Below are 13,717 nucleotides of genomic sequence, written 5' to 3'. Positions count from 1 at the left end.
TTTTATAGTATTTATTATATTATTTTAACATTTAAAGTTAATCAAACGCCAGTGCAACTTTTAGACTTGGAAATGTCACACACTTACAACTTGCTTGTTTCAAAGTTTAATGAAATTGAAAAGTTTAATTAAATATAAACTCCTCTCCTTTACTTTAGATGTTCCTTTTGATTATTATATAAAAAAAAAACTAGAATACAAAAATATCCATATTAAATGAAATACATTTTTATATTATCAAATAGAGAGTACATCGGTGCTTTATACCTTTCACTTTACCCCAGCTTCACTTAAGTCTTCACTTTCACTGGTTTCTATGACACCACATTCACTCGTTATCTCTCGTTTTTACAATCTGCTCTCTCGCTCCATCCCCCTCTGTCACCCAGATGAGTTTAAGTCCTTCCTGAAGAGGTTGCCCTCCACTCACTTTCTGCCCATCAGCAGTGTGCATCTCCTGTGGGGCAGCGACTGGGACCTTCAGGCCCGCTACAGGCTCCTTCAGAGCTCCCTGGAGATCCAGCGGCTCAAGATTCAGCGCACCGCCCGCAAGCTCTTTGGCCTCAGCATCCGTTGTCACCACAACCCAAACCACCAGATACCAAGGGAAAGGTGGGTAGAAATACGACCTCAGTATGGAAATTAGATGCGGATTAACTCAGCAGCATAAGGCAAGGATGCTGTTATCTGCGTCGATATTTTTGGATATTTTCTTTTCCAAGTGCTGGAAAAGCAGACGTGAAAATGTATACCCACAAAGGAGTGACATCTCTCAGCGACATGTCTCCTCTAAGATGATGTAGCGGTTTTATTTTGATTGTTGCTTCTTGAAGCATGCACAGTAAGGATGTCATTCATTATATATTTCAACTTATGGTTCTGTTGTTTCTGTCCATCAAGTCAGCTTAGTGCTGAGCATTGCACATGCCCAAAGCACTCTTGCTCACTCTTGTATTTCACAGTGCAGTCTGAAAAGAAAATGTAGCTGTGGGAGTTTTCTTGATAGGTCATTGCACACATCTGTCACCACCTACTGCAGTTGCAGCTTAAGAGCCCTGCTGCGGATGTGCCATGGTGTCAGCGCTGCCTGAAACGCCACGAATTTCCCCATCCGCTCTAGCAAATATCAGAAAACACTGCAAAATATGCAAACTTTCCAAGTGCCACATGAAACACCCCTAAAACTGTTCTGTGTTGCGGATGTCACCATACAAATGGAAACAGAATCTGTAAAATATTCATTTAAGTGGTCTGAAAATGAGCAGTTGTCAACTGTCACTGACAGAAAAGGAGCACACCCACATTTGTGTGTGAGAGTTGGCTGAGGTTTGTTCTGAAGTGTTATCAAAGAGCCGCAGTATGCGCTTCCTCTTCCATGGAGTACGCATCGAGGGTGCCTGATGGCACTGGAAATAAGAGCAGTGTGTTTATTTGCTTGCTTGTGTGAGACAGCTTTGCATCAGATGGAGGACTTATTTGTTTTCATTACCTCTGTGTGTGTGTGTGTGTGTGTGTGCGCGCTTTGCATACATGTGTGAATGAGGCATAAGTGGTCTATAGCTCACAACAGGGTTCTAAATTCAGCTTTACTGCTGTTGTTTTTTTTCATGTTTGTATAAACTGTTGTGCAGAAAATCATTTTGTTTTATTTCATCCCAAGTCTCATTAACTCCCTCTTTCGTTTTATGTTATGTCTAATGAAAACTAATAATTATTGCATCAATGTTTAGCTGCATTGTACAAGTTATTATTTTAAAAGGGATATGTTTTTATCACATATTTGTGAGTTTGCCCTATGCATGCGTATAGTCAGTATAGTCCCATTTCTACCCATCTCTTTCTTTGTCCCTGATTCAAGAAAAGGGCCCCCCTCGCCAACAGGGACTCCAACCCTCACCTCTCCTCTGGGCAGCAAACAACAGCTGATCAGAGGATGAGGGAATTGAGGCAAAGCTGAAGGCCCATAAAGCATCAGCCCAAGTGTTTTCAAGTTGCGTGCCAGCCACCTCAGGGAGGCCTTCCAGCACATCCTCAACCTGTCAGTGAGACTGCAGAGGGTGCTGACGATGATGTGAAAAACATTGTTCCTGGCCCCAGTGGCCAAGAATGGGCACACCGGGGTTCTAAATGACAGCAGGCCAGAACCCTTGCGAGAGACCATTTAGATCCCCTCCAGTTCATACATTAGGCCGACAATGGGGAGGATGAGGCTGTCGTCCACCTGCTCCTCTCTGCATACTTCCGCTTGGACAGGCAGTGTAAGAATCATGTTCATTGACCAACGCTATCCAGACTCCTCTGCTGGAGTCATTTCCCAGCTACACACGTGCGATCACAGATTACCCCATCAACACCATCGTTTCTGAAATGGTAAATGGACTGTATTTATATAGCACTTTTATCCAATTTGCAATTCGCTTCTCATTCACATGCACACTCCGATGGGAGCGAATTGCAACCCTGTGTCAGATCAACAAGTGGCAAACACAGTGGCTCCTCAGGGGGCTGTACTATCTTGCTTGCTTCTTAACCTTTACATGTTAGAACGTTAAAAATCATGCTATCTTCAGTGGTTCCCTAAAAACCTGTTCGTAGTGCAGCGCATCTGTTAAGGGAGGAAGGAGAGATACATGGTTCTAACACAGGAGACAGTCCTATTAAATCACCAGTGACTCAAGGTAACCAAGATAAGAGAGATGACTGAGTGCTATAATAGTAAACCTGGGGGATGATTGCACCCTATTTAAGTTAAATAATCTGTCAGACATATTAACGCTAATAAGAAAACTGTAGTACTAGACTGCAAATACATTGCATGCAATATAAAAAGGGAACATTAGAACTTGCCAGTTTCTAAGAGGGCTGTTGCCGTGCCATGATGCAGGTGGCTAACACAAATTTTTGCAATGTGCTAGAAAGGTAAAACAAATAAAACAAAAAAGAAAAGGGAAAAAAAGCTTTTGTGATGCTTTGTTGCCTTGGTAACCTAGCTGAGGAAGCTAGATCAGTCATGGAGGTGAGCTTCGACTCACTAGGACTCTTTTGTTTGTATAATGCATTTCACTCTACTGACCTGCTATCTACTTAATAAACCATGTTAATCATGCAGCACTATTCATGCAGGCATAATTGTGAATATGCGTAAATGTACAGTACATTAATACAATAGCTAAGTTAAAAATAGAGGTGCAGATAGAGGTACTATGATTTGCATTCAGTGATAAAGTATTGATTGACACTACAGCAGAATAGACTGATGCATTCTTAGTGAATCAGCTCCTCTTTAGCTTGATTTTATCTCGTAATTCTTACACACAGCCTTTAAGCATCTATATTATACCAGTCCTAGTATGCTTTTTATTGTAATTAAATTATGGATGCAGCATAGGGGAAGAGGGTGTTACTTATTAACCACTGCAATTATTATGATATGATCTTAAAGTTATCAAAAAAAAAAAAAAGAAAAAAGATTTTAAATCATGTCGGTCCTTTACCATTTCATATTACATCTGCATGAGGTCACTTCATATATTTACATCAGCTAATGAGACAGGCAAAGGCATTGTTGGCTGGCCATAATTACAATTGCATATCACCACCTTATCACAACCTTTTCTCTAGGTTTACCTCACCATAATGCATCCATTCATTACGAGCATCGTAAATTCCTGTTGTGAACACTCACTGCAATAACTGTGTAGAGATTTTATAGCTGAGCTGTATTGGATTTGCCATTGCATTTCCTGTAATGAGTAAAGCAGCTTGCTTCAAGTCGAATGAACATAGCAGTTTGTCTTTGGTGTAAATGATTAATAGTGACAGATATGAAGTTCCATCACTCCCAGCCAAATAATTTGCATCCAAGCTATGCATTGGCTTTAATTATTCATTTTCAAAGTCAAGCATATTTACAAATATGGATGTACTCTCCCTATGATGAATTGCTTTGCTCTAATTTCTATTGATTTTGATATGACACTGCTTTAACAGTTTTTGCTTAAGCGTATCCTGTTTAAATTTTTGTATTTTGTTTTATACTGCACATATCCTGCCACATGTAATGACAAACGATATTGCTCTCTCTTATACTGAGCCCCCAAAAGGTCATGGAGGGAAATTTTTACTGACTTGCTTATGCACATTACCTTGTACTACATTTTGGGTTACCTTGTGATATTTGTTGTATTGCCCTGATGCATAGGAACAGTAAGTGTGTCCAGCTATAATACACTGTCAGTTTGGAAACACCACAGAAAGTAGAGATGATGTGACACTTTACATTTTGCATTTGCTGCTCATTATTCCTTTCAAAAGGCAGAGCTCTGACAGCATACAGCCACTGGCTACGAGGTGCTTATTGCTAATATGACAGATTTGTTACAATACGCTGCAGGATTTCAGCAATACAGTAGCTTCAATACAGTGTTCAGCCAGCAAAGCCAGGTCAATTTACTGCCCACATATAAGCCCTGTATTAGTGTTACACCCGTTGTAAACTAATGTGTATAGGATGCCAAAAAGCACAGCCGTGGCTACAGCCACAATCACGATGACGACAACTGCCAAAGCTGTCACATGGCTGTAGTCATAATCACAGCTCCAGCCTGTCTCAAGCAGCCTTGGCAGTAGTCAGTGAGAGGGAAAGGTGAACTAGCTCTACAACTGATCTATTACGCTGCAATAATACAGGCTTGCGCATGAGGTCACAACCAGAGGCTGTCTTCTACATAGAACCGTGTCATAACACAGCCAAGCCTGTCTCAATGGTATAGAGAGGTATCGCAAAACTTATTGCAAAGTAACAAATTTTGGAAATAAAATTCCTCCTGTGACTTTTAAGGGGCCACTTAATCGCACAATATTGCTAATGCCATTTTCTAATTTGCGTGCCCCATCTGTTGGTCTTTCCGTTTTTTGTTTATTTTGATCAGAGGCGGATTCCAGGTGGGAGCAATGATGTATGTCATCTGAATACCAGGGCTGCTTGACGCCCCATTACAAACACACAGGACACTCGAATTCATGAAAACAAACAGCATCGCTCCAGCGTATTTTCACTTAATTTCCTATGACAAATCTATGCCAAGCTATTGCTTTAGAGGCAAACAAATAAGGCACAAATAAAACTTGCAACATGATGCACTCAAATAGCTTGTTGAGGAAGGCAGTTATATGATAGAACATATTTTTGTTCCGTGTCTCAGAAAGAATATTTCAACAGTTATTGCAAAGAAATTCAAAGAAGCAATCATTATGACTGTGTCTGTGTCCAATGCAATAATGAATAGCCAATAAAAAATAATGGGAATAGTTTTACATTCAAGGCAGCTGTGAAAGCAGTCTATTTTGTATGTTGTTTCCAATGAGGCAATATATATATATATATATATAGTTGTTGGCCAAGAAATCATTTGTAATAGTTGCAAGTCCCATATGTCAAATGAATATGCACATTTGATGTCTTATATCGAAACCCAGTTTCCCAAAAAACGTCCATAGTGCAGTAGCTTTCTTCCTTCAGTCTTCACACAAGTGACATGACTGACACAACTTTTGTGTAAGTCATGGAATATGCATATTTGCTCAACACCCATAAACTAGCTGTTCTCCAGTAGGTTTACCAGCAAATGGAAACATTGCAAGTAACGGCCAGAGTAGCAAGAGCTCAAAGCTAGACAGACGTAGAGCCGAGCTGGCCCTGCTGTGACTTGCTTTAATAAAACTGGTATACTGGCATATCTCTATTTGGCAGCTCCTTTTATATTCATACTGGAATAGACAGCAAACACATGCTGGAGGAAGCTAACATGATACACCCATCTCTCTAAAGACACTCCAGGCCAAACTGCAATGTTACAGAAAGGCAATGGAAAATGATATAAAATCACAAATACACTGTCTGCACCGGGAGATTAAGACATTTCATCTCTCGGGAAGAGGAAAAAGCAGACATCAATACACTAGTGCACATAAGAAAACAAGCTCAAGAAATCACTCCTGCACAAAAGGCACATAGCAAGTCCACAATGGAACGAATGGGGAAATCAGTGTGTGACATCATCAGCTGCAGCGCTGGAAAGGCCACACGAATTTATGGCAAGAGTACAAGAAAATACATGAAAAACGCACAGGTCAGGAAAATTGAAGCCAAGGATAAAATCAGAGGATAATTCATATTTAGGGGTTGCCAGCTCTCAAGTGTTTGGCCTGAGACATAAGCTTTGAGACTCTGCCTCATGCTGTCATGTTGCAAACAAATATCATGCCAAACAGAAACCGGAACAGACAACCAAGGCGTGGCGCTTTCTATCAGCTGAAACACCGGCTGAGCACATTAAAAGCCATATTGACCATGAAAATCTACAATTAACAATAACACTTAAAAGACGCTCAAAGTATATAATCGGAGACATATCATTGAAACAGTGCTTTAATCAAGATACTGCACAGAGAAAAACAAACTGAACTCATGGACAAAATATTTCAATTAGATCTTTTCAGTTTCTCCTTCAGCAGATTTAATATAAGTAGAATACGTCCTCTCCAGACTGAAGGCAATCTGCTTTCTTCCACAGAGACAACTAACCTTCTGACTAATACAAAACATAAACTTTGCCAGTGAGAGACTTTCAGCATACGTAATTAAGGGAATGGCTGCGTCCAGATTACGCTTAATCTATAGGAAATAAATAAAGCCTTGAAATCCTTTCATATGAAGTTATAGTCTTCAGAACCCATCATTCATCGCTACAGATTTGTGTTTTGTTTTTTAGTTCCTGGAAAAGCATATGCAGCACTATACTGTATATCAGAGTTTTACAAGACTTCATTAATTGGATCTTGTGTATTCTATATCATTCAGTTAATGTGGCATTTGATGTACTATTTATCATTTAAGTGTCTCTGCCATGTGAAAAACCCCTGATACCAAGAGATGCACAGCCAAGTGAGCTTACTGGATGCTGATACAGTAACACGATAATGGCTTACCCACCGGCATGGTGCTTCTTTGGGCTATTTTTCTGAATCAGATGGGGGAGCCTGGTCTCATTCCCAGAACGTCAAATGCCGCTGCTTTGTCAGGGCCCTCTGTTTCTCATACAGACACACCGGGCTTTCAGCTAACTCCACTGTAAACCCATCTGCTGCAATATTAGGTGCTCAGAGCAAGGTGACGTAAGAAGGTCCCGAAATGGAGGAAGGCGGGGTGGAAGGATGTGGAAAACAAACACACACTTAGGAGACTGGGGTTTGTGTCCCGTGAGATACCACAAGTGACACTAAAACTGAACCTAACCAAGTATTTTTGACGCTGATATCTAACCAATCTGTGACTATTTTACATCATTAGGCACATGCTAGAAAGGCAAATGGCATCAGAACATGTTTGACGGCTGGAACTGTTGCTCTGAGTATCTAATATTGCCACAGACGGGTTTCCATTGGAATTAGTTGAAAGCCTGTTGCATCTTAAACAGGTGCTAAAGAGTACCTTGTACATCTGTTTGAGATGCCAAGGGCCGTGAATTGTTGGTTTTTGGCACCCTAGGTATGAGAGTGGGTTGGATGGGCTTTATGATAAGATAGTCTTTAATACTTAAAATATATGAACAACATCTATACTCACAGCACACTTCTTTTTGTCCTTGCTACAGTTTGGATTTGCTCCTAAATCTTAATGGCATCAGTTCAAGGAACTTTTCCCTGCTGTTTTCCCAGATAGGGTTATCCCCTTGTAATGCTTGCCACCGGGGTTGCTTCTGATCTCCATTCATGCAGTGTCCCTCCAGAAAAAAAACAACACGTAGTCTGATTCTATGCTGATGATTTGTTATTATACATTTCAAGCTCTTTTCAAAAGCTTTTTATTCTTTTGAGTACTGTCAGTATTTTATAAGCTTAATCTGTCAAAGAGCACATCATCTCAAAGCTGTTGCCTCACAGCAAATACTGCGTCAACTTCCTCGAACAATTTCAAGCCATTGTAAATACTGTTACTCAAACTTCCTCTGACTTCTCTCTGACCTAGTATGATTTGAATGGGTGATGCGTTAACATTTATTATAAACACTAAAAACTGTTTTTTCTCCAGAAAAGTTTTCCCTTTGAGAACTGTATAATAGAAATCAAAGAGCCCCTCTTGCTTTTCACCAAGAGAACCCACAGATCACCACTGAGAGGCCATTTTTGTTATTAGCGCAAGAAAACAGTGGCAAGATTTTGGGGGTGTTTTTGTTCACATCCATTAAGACTACTGTGATAACACCAGTACTATAAATAACAATATCAAACAACGCACTCAAAGGAAAGGGGAGAATGGAATAGATGGGGACTACAGATGAAAGATAAATCAAGGAATATCAAAATTATGGATTTTTGAGGACTACATGACCAGCTGGTAGGCAAGATTAAAATAACCCTGGTATTACCAGCAGTGATTACAATAAATGGGACAAGAATGAAATTAAGATTTCACTTAATTGAATTCTAGTCATTCAATGACCAGCATTATGTTGTGTAAAGGTGTTTTGTGTAGGGTATTATTGAGTATGTCCACTTCAATATGATGCTTGCAAATCCGAAAACAAAGGCCTTAAGAGCCTTAATATTTTGGACATGATGTGCAAATTTGGGATCATGAAACAGCACACCTTCACTTTATCCCAGCCTCAATTTGAAAGTTAGTGGCCTGAAATAGTGTACTTTCATTGTCCTCTATAGGAGATCTGTTCTGGGCTCACTTTGGGTATAGCTTGGGGGCTTTCTGGCCTGCCGAAAATGCAATGTCATCCATCATAGTTAATGTTTAGGTTCATTAACATGTCAAGCTAACCTTGACCAGCCCTCCTCTCTTACGAATCAGGATTCAGAATTCACCTCCTACAGTCAGAAAAGAAGTTCCAGCACTGTCAAGATGACAAGGAAAGATGCCTGAGGGGAAAAGAAGAGACAAGATAAGAATAGCAAGTAATGCCTTCCACCTCAGGGAAATAACGCAACTCCTCCCCTTGAAGGGAAGAAATTATCCTATTCCCTGACTATCCTGACTAGATGGTTTTCATGTGTACACTGCTACCAACAATTTGGCTTTTTGTTTTGTTGTTTTTAAATGTATTTTTATACCATCCAGCCATTGGCTTCATTTATTTTAGTATGGTTAAGTCATCTTGACTTGAAGGTTACTTGAAGCTACTAGATAAAGCAAAGCAAAAGTAATCCACCCCAGTTAGCGTATGATGGCTTTGTTTTTGTCAGTTTGTGTATGTTACTGCATCTTTGAGTGATACAAAATAGCAGCGGAAAAGGTCAAATGCCTTGAAAAGTTTTTCAGAGCTTTAAAGTGCATTACCGCACAGTTGCAGTGCAATTAAAACCACATGATGTCCATGGTGATAGATAGTCGGAGCTAGATTTAAGTCTCTGCAATGTGATCAGCACAATCTGCAGTGATGATTGAATGCCAAAATTCTTCTGGAAAGTGTACCAAAATGCCACAGTATGCTACGGAAAAATTGTCAGCAGTAATGTATTGCATACATATTGTGGCAAATAGGCTACAAAAGAGTGCCATTATCACAAGGCTTTATACTTTACATCTGAATACTGTTAATGCTTCTGTCCTCATTTTTTCTCCTCTCACTCTAGGTCTGTGATGCAGTGGCTGAACAGGGTTCAGTCCTTCCTCTACTGCAATGAGAACGGGTTCTGGGGGACCTTCCTGGAGAGCCAAAGGACATGCGTGTGCCACACGGGTGTCACCCTATGCCAGCGACCCATCCCATGTGTCATAGGTGGAAACAACAGCTGTGCTATGTGCAGCCTAGCCAACATCTCTCAATGTGGCTCCTGCAACAAAGGCTACAAGTTGTACCGTGGTCGCTGTGAGCCTCAGAATGTGGACTCAGAACGTAGTGAGCAGTTCATCAGCTTTGAAACTGATCTGGACTTTCAGGACCTGGAACTCAAATACCTGTTACAGAAAATGGATTCGCGGCTGTACATTCACACTACTTTCATCAGTAATGAGATCCGGCTAGAGACCTTCTTTGACCCCCGATGGCGCAAACGCATGTCCCTGACTCTCAAAAGTAACAAAAATCGGATGGACTACCTCCACATGATAATCGGTCTATCTATGAAGATCTGCCAGATGCGAAACAGCAGTATTGACCCCATGTTCTTTGTTTATGTCAACCCATTCAGTGGTAGCCACTCAGAAGGCTGGAGCATGCCATTTGGGGAACATGGCTACCCACGCTGGGAAAAAGTGCGACTGCAGAACTCCCAGTGCTTCAACTGGACTCTCCTGCTGGGCAACCGGTGGAAGACCTTCTTTGAGACGGTGCACATCTACCTGCGTAGCCGTGCTAAGATTCCAACTGGCCTACGCAATGACACAGGACAGGGTCCTGTGGATCTTGCAGACCCTAACAAGCGGCAGATCTACATAAAAATATCTGATATCCAAGTGTTCGGCTACAGCCTGCGCTTTAATGCCGACCTGCTCCGCAGTGCTGTGCAGCAGGTTAACCAGTCATACACACAAGGAACTCAGTTCTACTCATCCTCATCTGTTATGCTCCTGTTACTGGACATTAGGGATCGGATTAACCGCCTTGCCCCTCCATCTGCACCTGGCAAACCCCAGCTGGACCTCTTCTCTTGTATGCTAAAGCATCGGCTCAAGCTCAACAACAGCGAGATGATTCGAGTAAATCATGCCTTGGACATGTACAGCACAGAGATACTAAAACAATCAGATCACCTGACTGCTAAACTCTGTTGAACATAGTAACGTTAAGATAAGGACAGCAAAAAGAAACACCCAACAAATGAACTCTGAAGGGATATTAATCTTGATTTTGTTTTCTCTTTTTCATTTTTGGACCTTTTCTGCCTTTTGATGTAATATTAACTTTGTAAGCATAATTCTTAAAGAGACAAAGGAAAAAGGCAGTGATGAAAAGCATTTCAGGCAGATAAAGAAGATTTATGGAACCACTATAAGGACTGTATCATATTTGTCCCAGCATGTCTGTCATTCCCTAAAAGATCTAAAAAGAGAAAGAGAGAGAAAAAAAAAATTAAATCTATGTACTGGTGAAAAAGAGGCCTTGATTTTAGTCCGAGGGATCAAAAGGTTATATCTGAAACTGCCATTCTTTACTGGGAAAAAACATTTTTAAAGGAATAATGACATAACACAAGGGCAGACCAGATATCCTTTTATTTCAGCTAATGTGCAAAATATTTCAAACATAATGGACAGTTTAATATTAAAAATGTTTATACATTGTAAGGATTAAATAGCCCTAGTGAGTAAGTAGTCAACACATTACTTATAGACTCTTTATTACATTTCAAACCCACAGCGAATCTGCATTGCTCTTTGTGAGTTATGAGGCACTCTGTCATTGTTCTGACACATAAGGCACACAGCAGGGCAGTAATGGATAGTCATGTCAAATAACAAAAGCCAGCTGTTTATATATACATATATATGTGGGTGAATGTGTGTGTATGTGTGCGTGTGCGTACACCTTTTTTTGGCTTGATGCTTATTGCTGTTCGTTAATTGAATGTGTCATTTGAGATTGACTCCAGTCTAAGCTAAATCTTGCATTTGGAGCGCTTCTTCCCGTGTTTGAAATTCAAGCTGTGTTTTTCACAAGGCAGTACCTCCTGGTGCGTGAGTGCAATATTGTGGTCTGAAGATTTAACAATCAATGCTATTTTGTACAGCTTTGCAAAATGTACATGTTGTGACTGCTGATTTGTGGAGCTTTTCAGCACCAAGAGCAAAGTGTAAACATTCATCGTTCAGGCACATTTGCGAGACAACTTAAAGCCATACACTTCCCTGAGGTAGACATACAGTAAGACATGAAGTCCATCCCCGTTTCACAAAGTACTTACTTCATAACATGACAAAAATGTGTTCCATTTGTATGTTTTTATTTTATTCTCTCGGTTTTTAGATAAGAGCACAGCAAAAAAAGACGGATGACAAGAGAAGGCATATTATGTTGGATAAGAATCGTGTTGTAAAGCCATTGAATTTCTCTGTTGTGCCACAGGAAAAAAAAGAAGAAAAAAAATGGTTATATTAAAGCTTAAAATACCTTTTTGGCAGTGTTTAATCTGTAAGCTTTTTATGTAAAGATTTCTGTTTTTCTTTCCAGATATGAAATTTAACCTTGTTTTGCATGTTGCTGGAAACATCAACAGTTGTTTAACTCTTTCAACCATCGAGCTGAAATATGAAACACTACCTATGTATCGTTGGTCACATTTTATTTGGGTAATCTGATGCTGAAACATTGCCATCGCTGATGACTTGTTGTGGGTCAGGTCCATTTAGCTGCATGTTTGTTAACAACAACAAAGGCAAGGTCGCTCATGTCATACAACCTAGCGGTTCTGGACGTAGATGTATGAACTTTAAAAAGAGGAGGCTTCATATTTGCTGCCATGGCAGCCAAACTCTGGAAAAACATCCTTCCCAGTGTAAAAGCTGGCAGCCCAGTTGCAAGCTTTTCGAATAACATCTAAAAACTCGTACTTTTCCAGTTTGTCTAATTTTTTTACTGTTGTTTATGTCTGTTCTCTTGGCGTAGTCATAGTATGTTTGGTATTTTCTGTTTAATTTTGTGTTCTGTTAAATAATTATTGTTGTTCTCTTACATAGTAAAGAGACTGATTTTGTGTATCTAGGAACAACCATGGTGGGCTGCGACTTAAATGTGGCTGGGAACAGCAGTGAAACTAGAAAGCAGGTTTGGAATTGCTCGACCAATCCAACACCTCTTGAAAACAGCAGTCAAAATCGAGGCCAGTGATTTTAAGCAAGAAATAGCAGCAGAACAAACCTGTGTCTGATTCTTCGAGGTGTGCGCTCATCAGCTGCAGATGGATCTGCATCCACAATCGCAACTTAAATGGCCCTCTCCGGATGTGCACTCTTTAGGCTAACAGTATCAAGTCTGGCTTTGTGTGACGATGATTATCGTTGTGCATTATTTTAATGTTGTCAGTATTTTTGTGACGCTCTTTTAAGAGAGGCTTTATGAATAACAACTCAGCCATTCACTTCAGTAACTATAATGTATCACGACAGATCCAATCAATTTCAGGTGACTCGGTAGTCTGCAAAATAGTTTACCGATTTCCAATGTGGTGGTCAATTCAGTTCTAGTAAAGTTTAGGCTGTCAGGCTCAGCTCTATACAGTCTAGTTAATCTCACAGTACAATATTTTGATCAGTCTATAGCTTTGTCAGGCTAATAGTATACATATGTATCCATCAAGGTGCTTATAGTGAGTGTGCAGTCACCTCTGCCGTGCTATTGTTCCAATTTGCATAGGATGGCAGTCCTGCCTCTACTGTAGGTAAGGCTCAGCAGCAAGAAGAGAGAGGGTATCTGGACCAGTGGCTCTGCAAAATGTACCATTGCATCTGGTGTAGCTGCTAACTGCTAGCTGTCTATTAGAGCCTGGGCTTTGTACTAGTTTATCAGGCTCTGTTATGGTGTTTGAGCTTATTAGCATGGTAACAACATGGTAGAATATGCACATTTGCAAATATGTTAGCATCCTTAGCATTACCATTGCAACATTTGCATGCTGACAGTATCCCCAAACAAATTGGTCAAAGCAGATGCAGAGCTGATGTTGACGTACTGAAGCTAAGCATAACAAGCCTGAGATGGCCACAAGT

At 40.4% G+C, this 13,717-nt stretch overlaps 1 protein-coding gene across 1 annotated transcript in view; it reads left to right on the top strand.

The window, feature by feature from the left end:
• brinp1 (bone morphogenetic protein/retinoic acid inducible neural-specific 1) overlaps positions 1-10,786 on the top strand; it is an 86,001-nt gene extending 75,215 nt beyond the window's left edge. Inside the window, exons 6-7 of the mRNA XM_041960531.1 lie at positions 390-612; positions 9,646-10,786. Coding sequence (XP_041816465.1) covers positions 390-612; positions 9,646-10,786 — 1,364 coding nt within the window. The remainder of the gene's footprint in view (positions 1-389; positions 613-9,645) is intronic.
• Positions 10,787-13,717: the final 2,931 nt, after the last annotated feature.

Source organism: Chelmon rostratus, chromosome 19 (genome assembly GCF_017976325.1).
Source record: "Chelmon rostratus isolate fCheRos1 chromosome 19, fCheRos1.pri, whole genome shotgun sequence".
Classification (NCBI taxonomy): Eukaryota; Metazoa; Chordata; class Actinopteri; order Chaetodontiformes; family Chaetodontidae; genus Chelmon; species Chelmon rostratus.
This window is presented reverse-complemented; position numbering and strand designations above follow the sequence as displayed.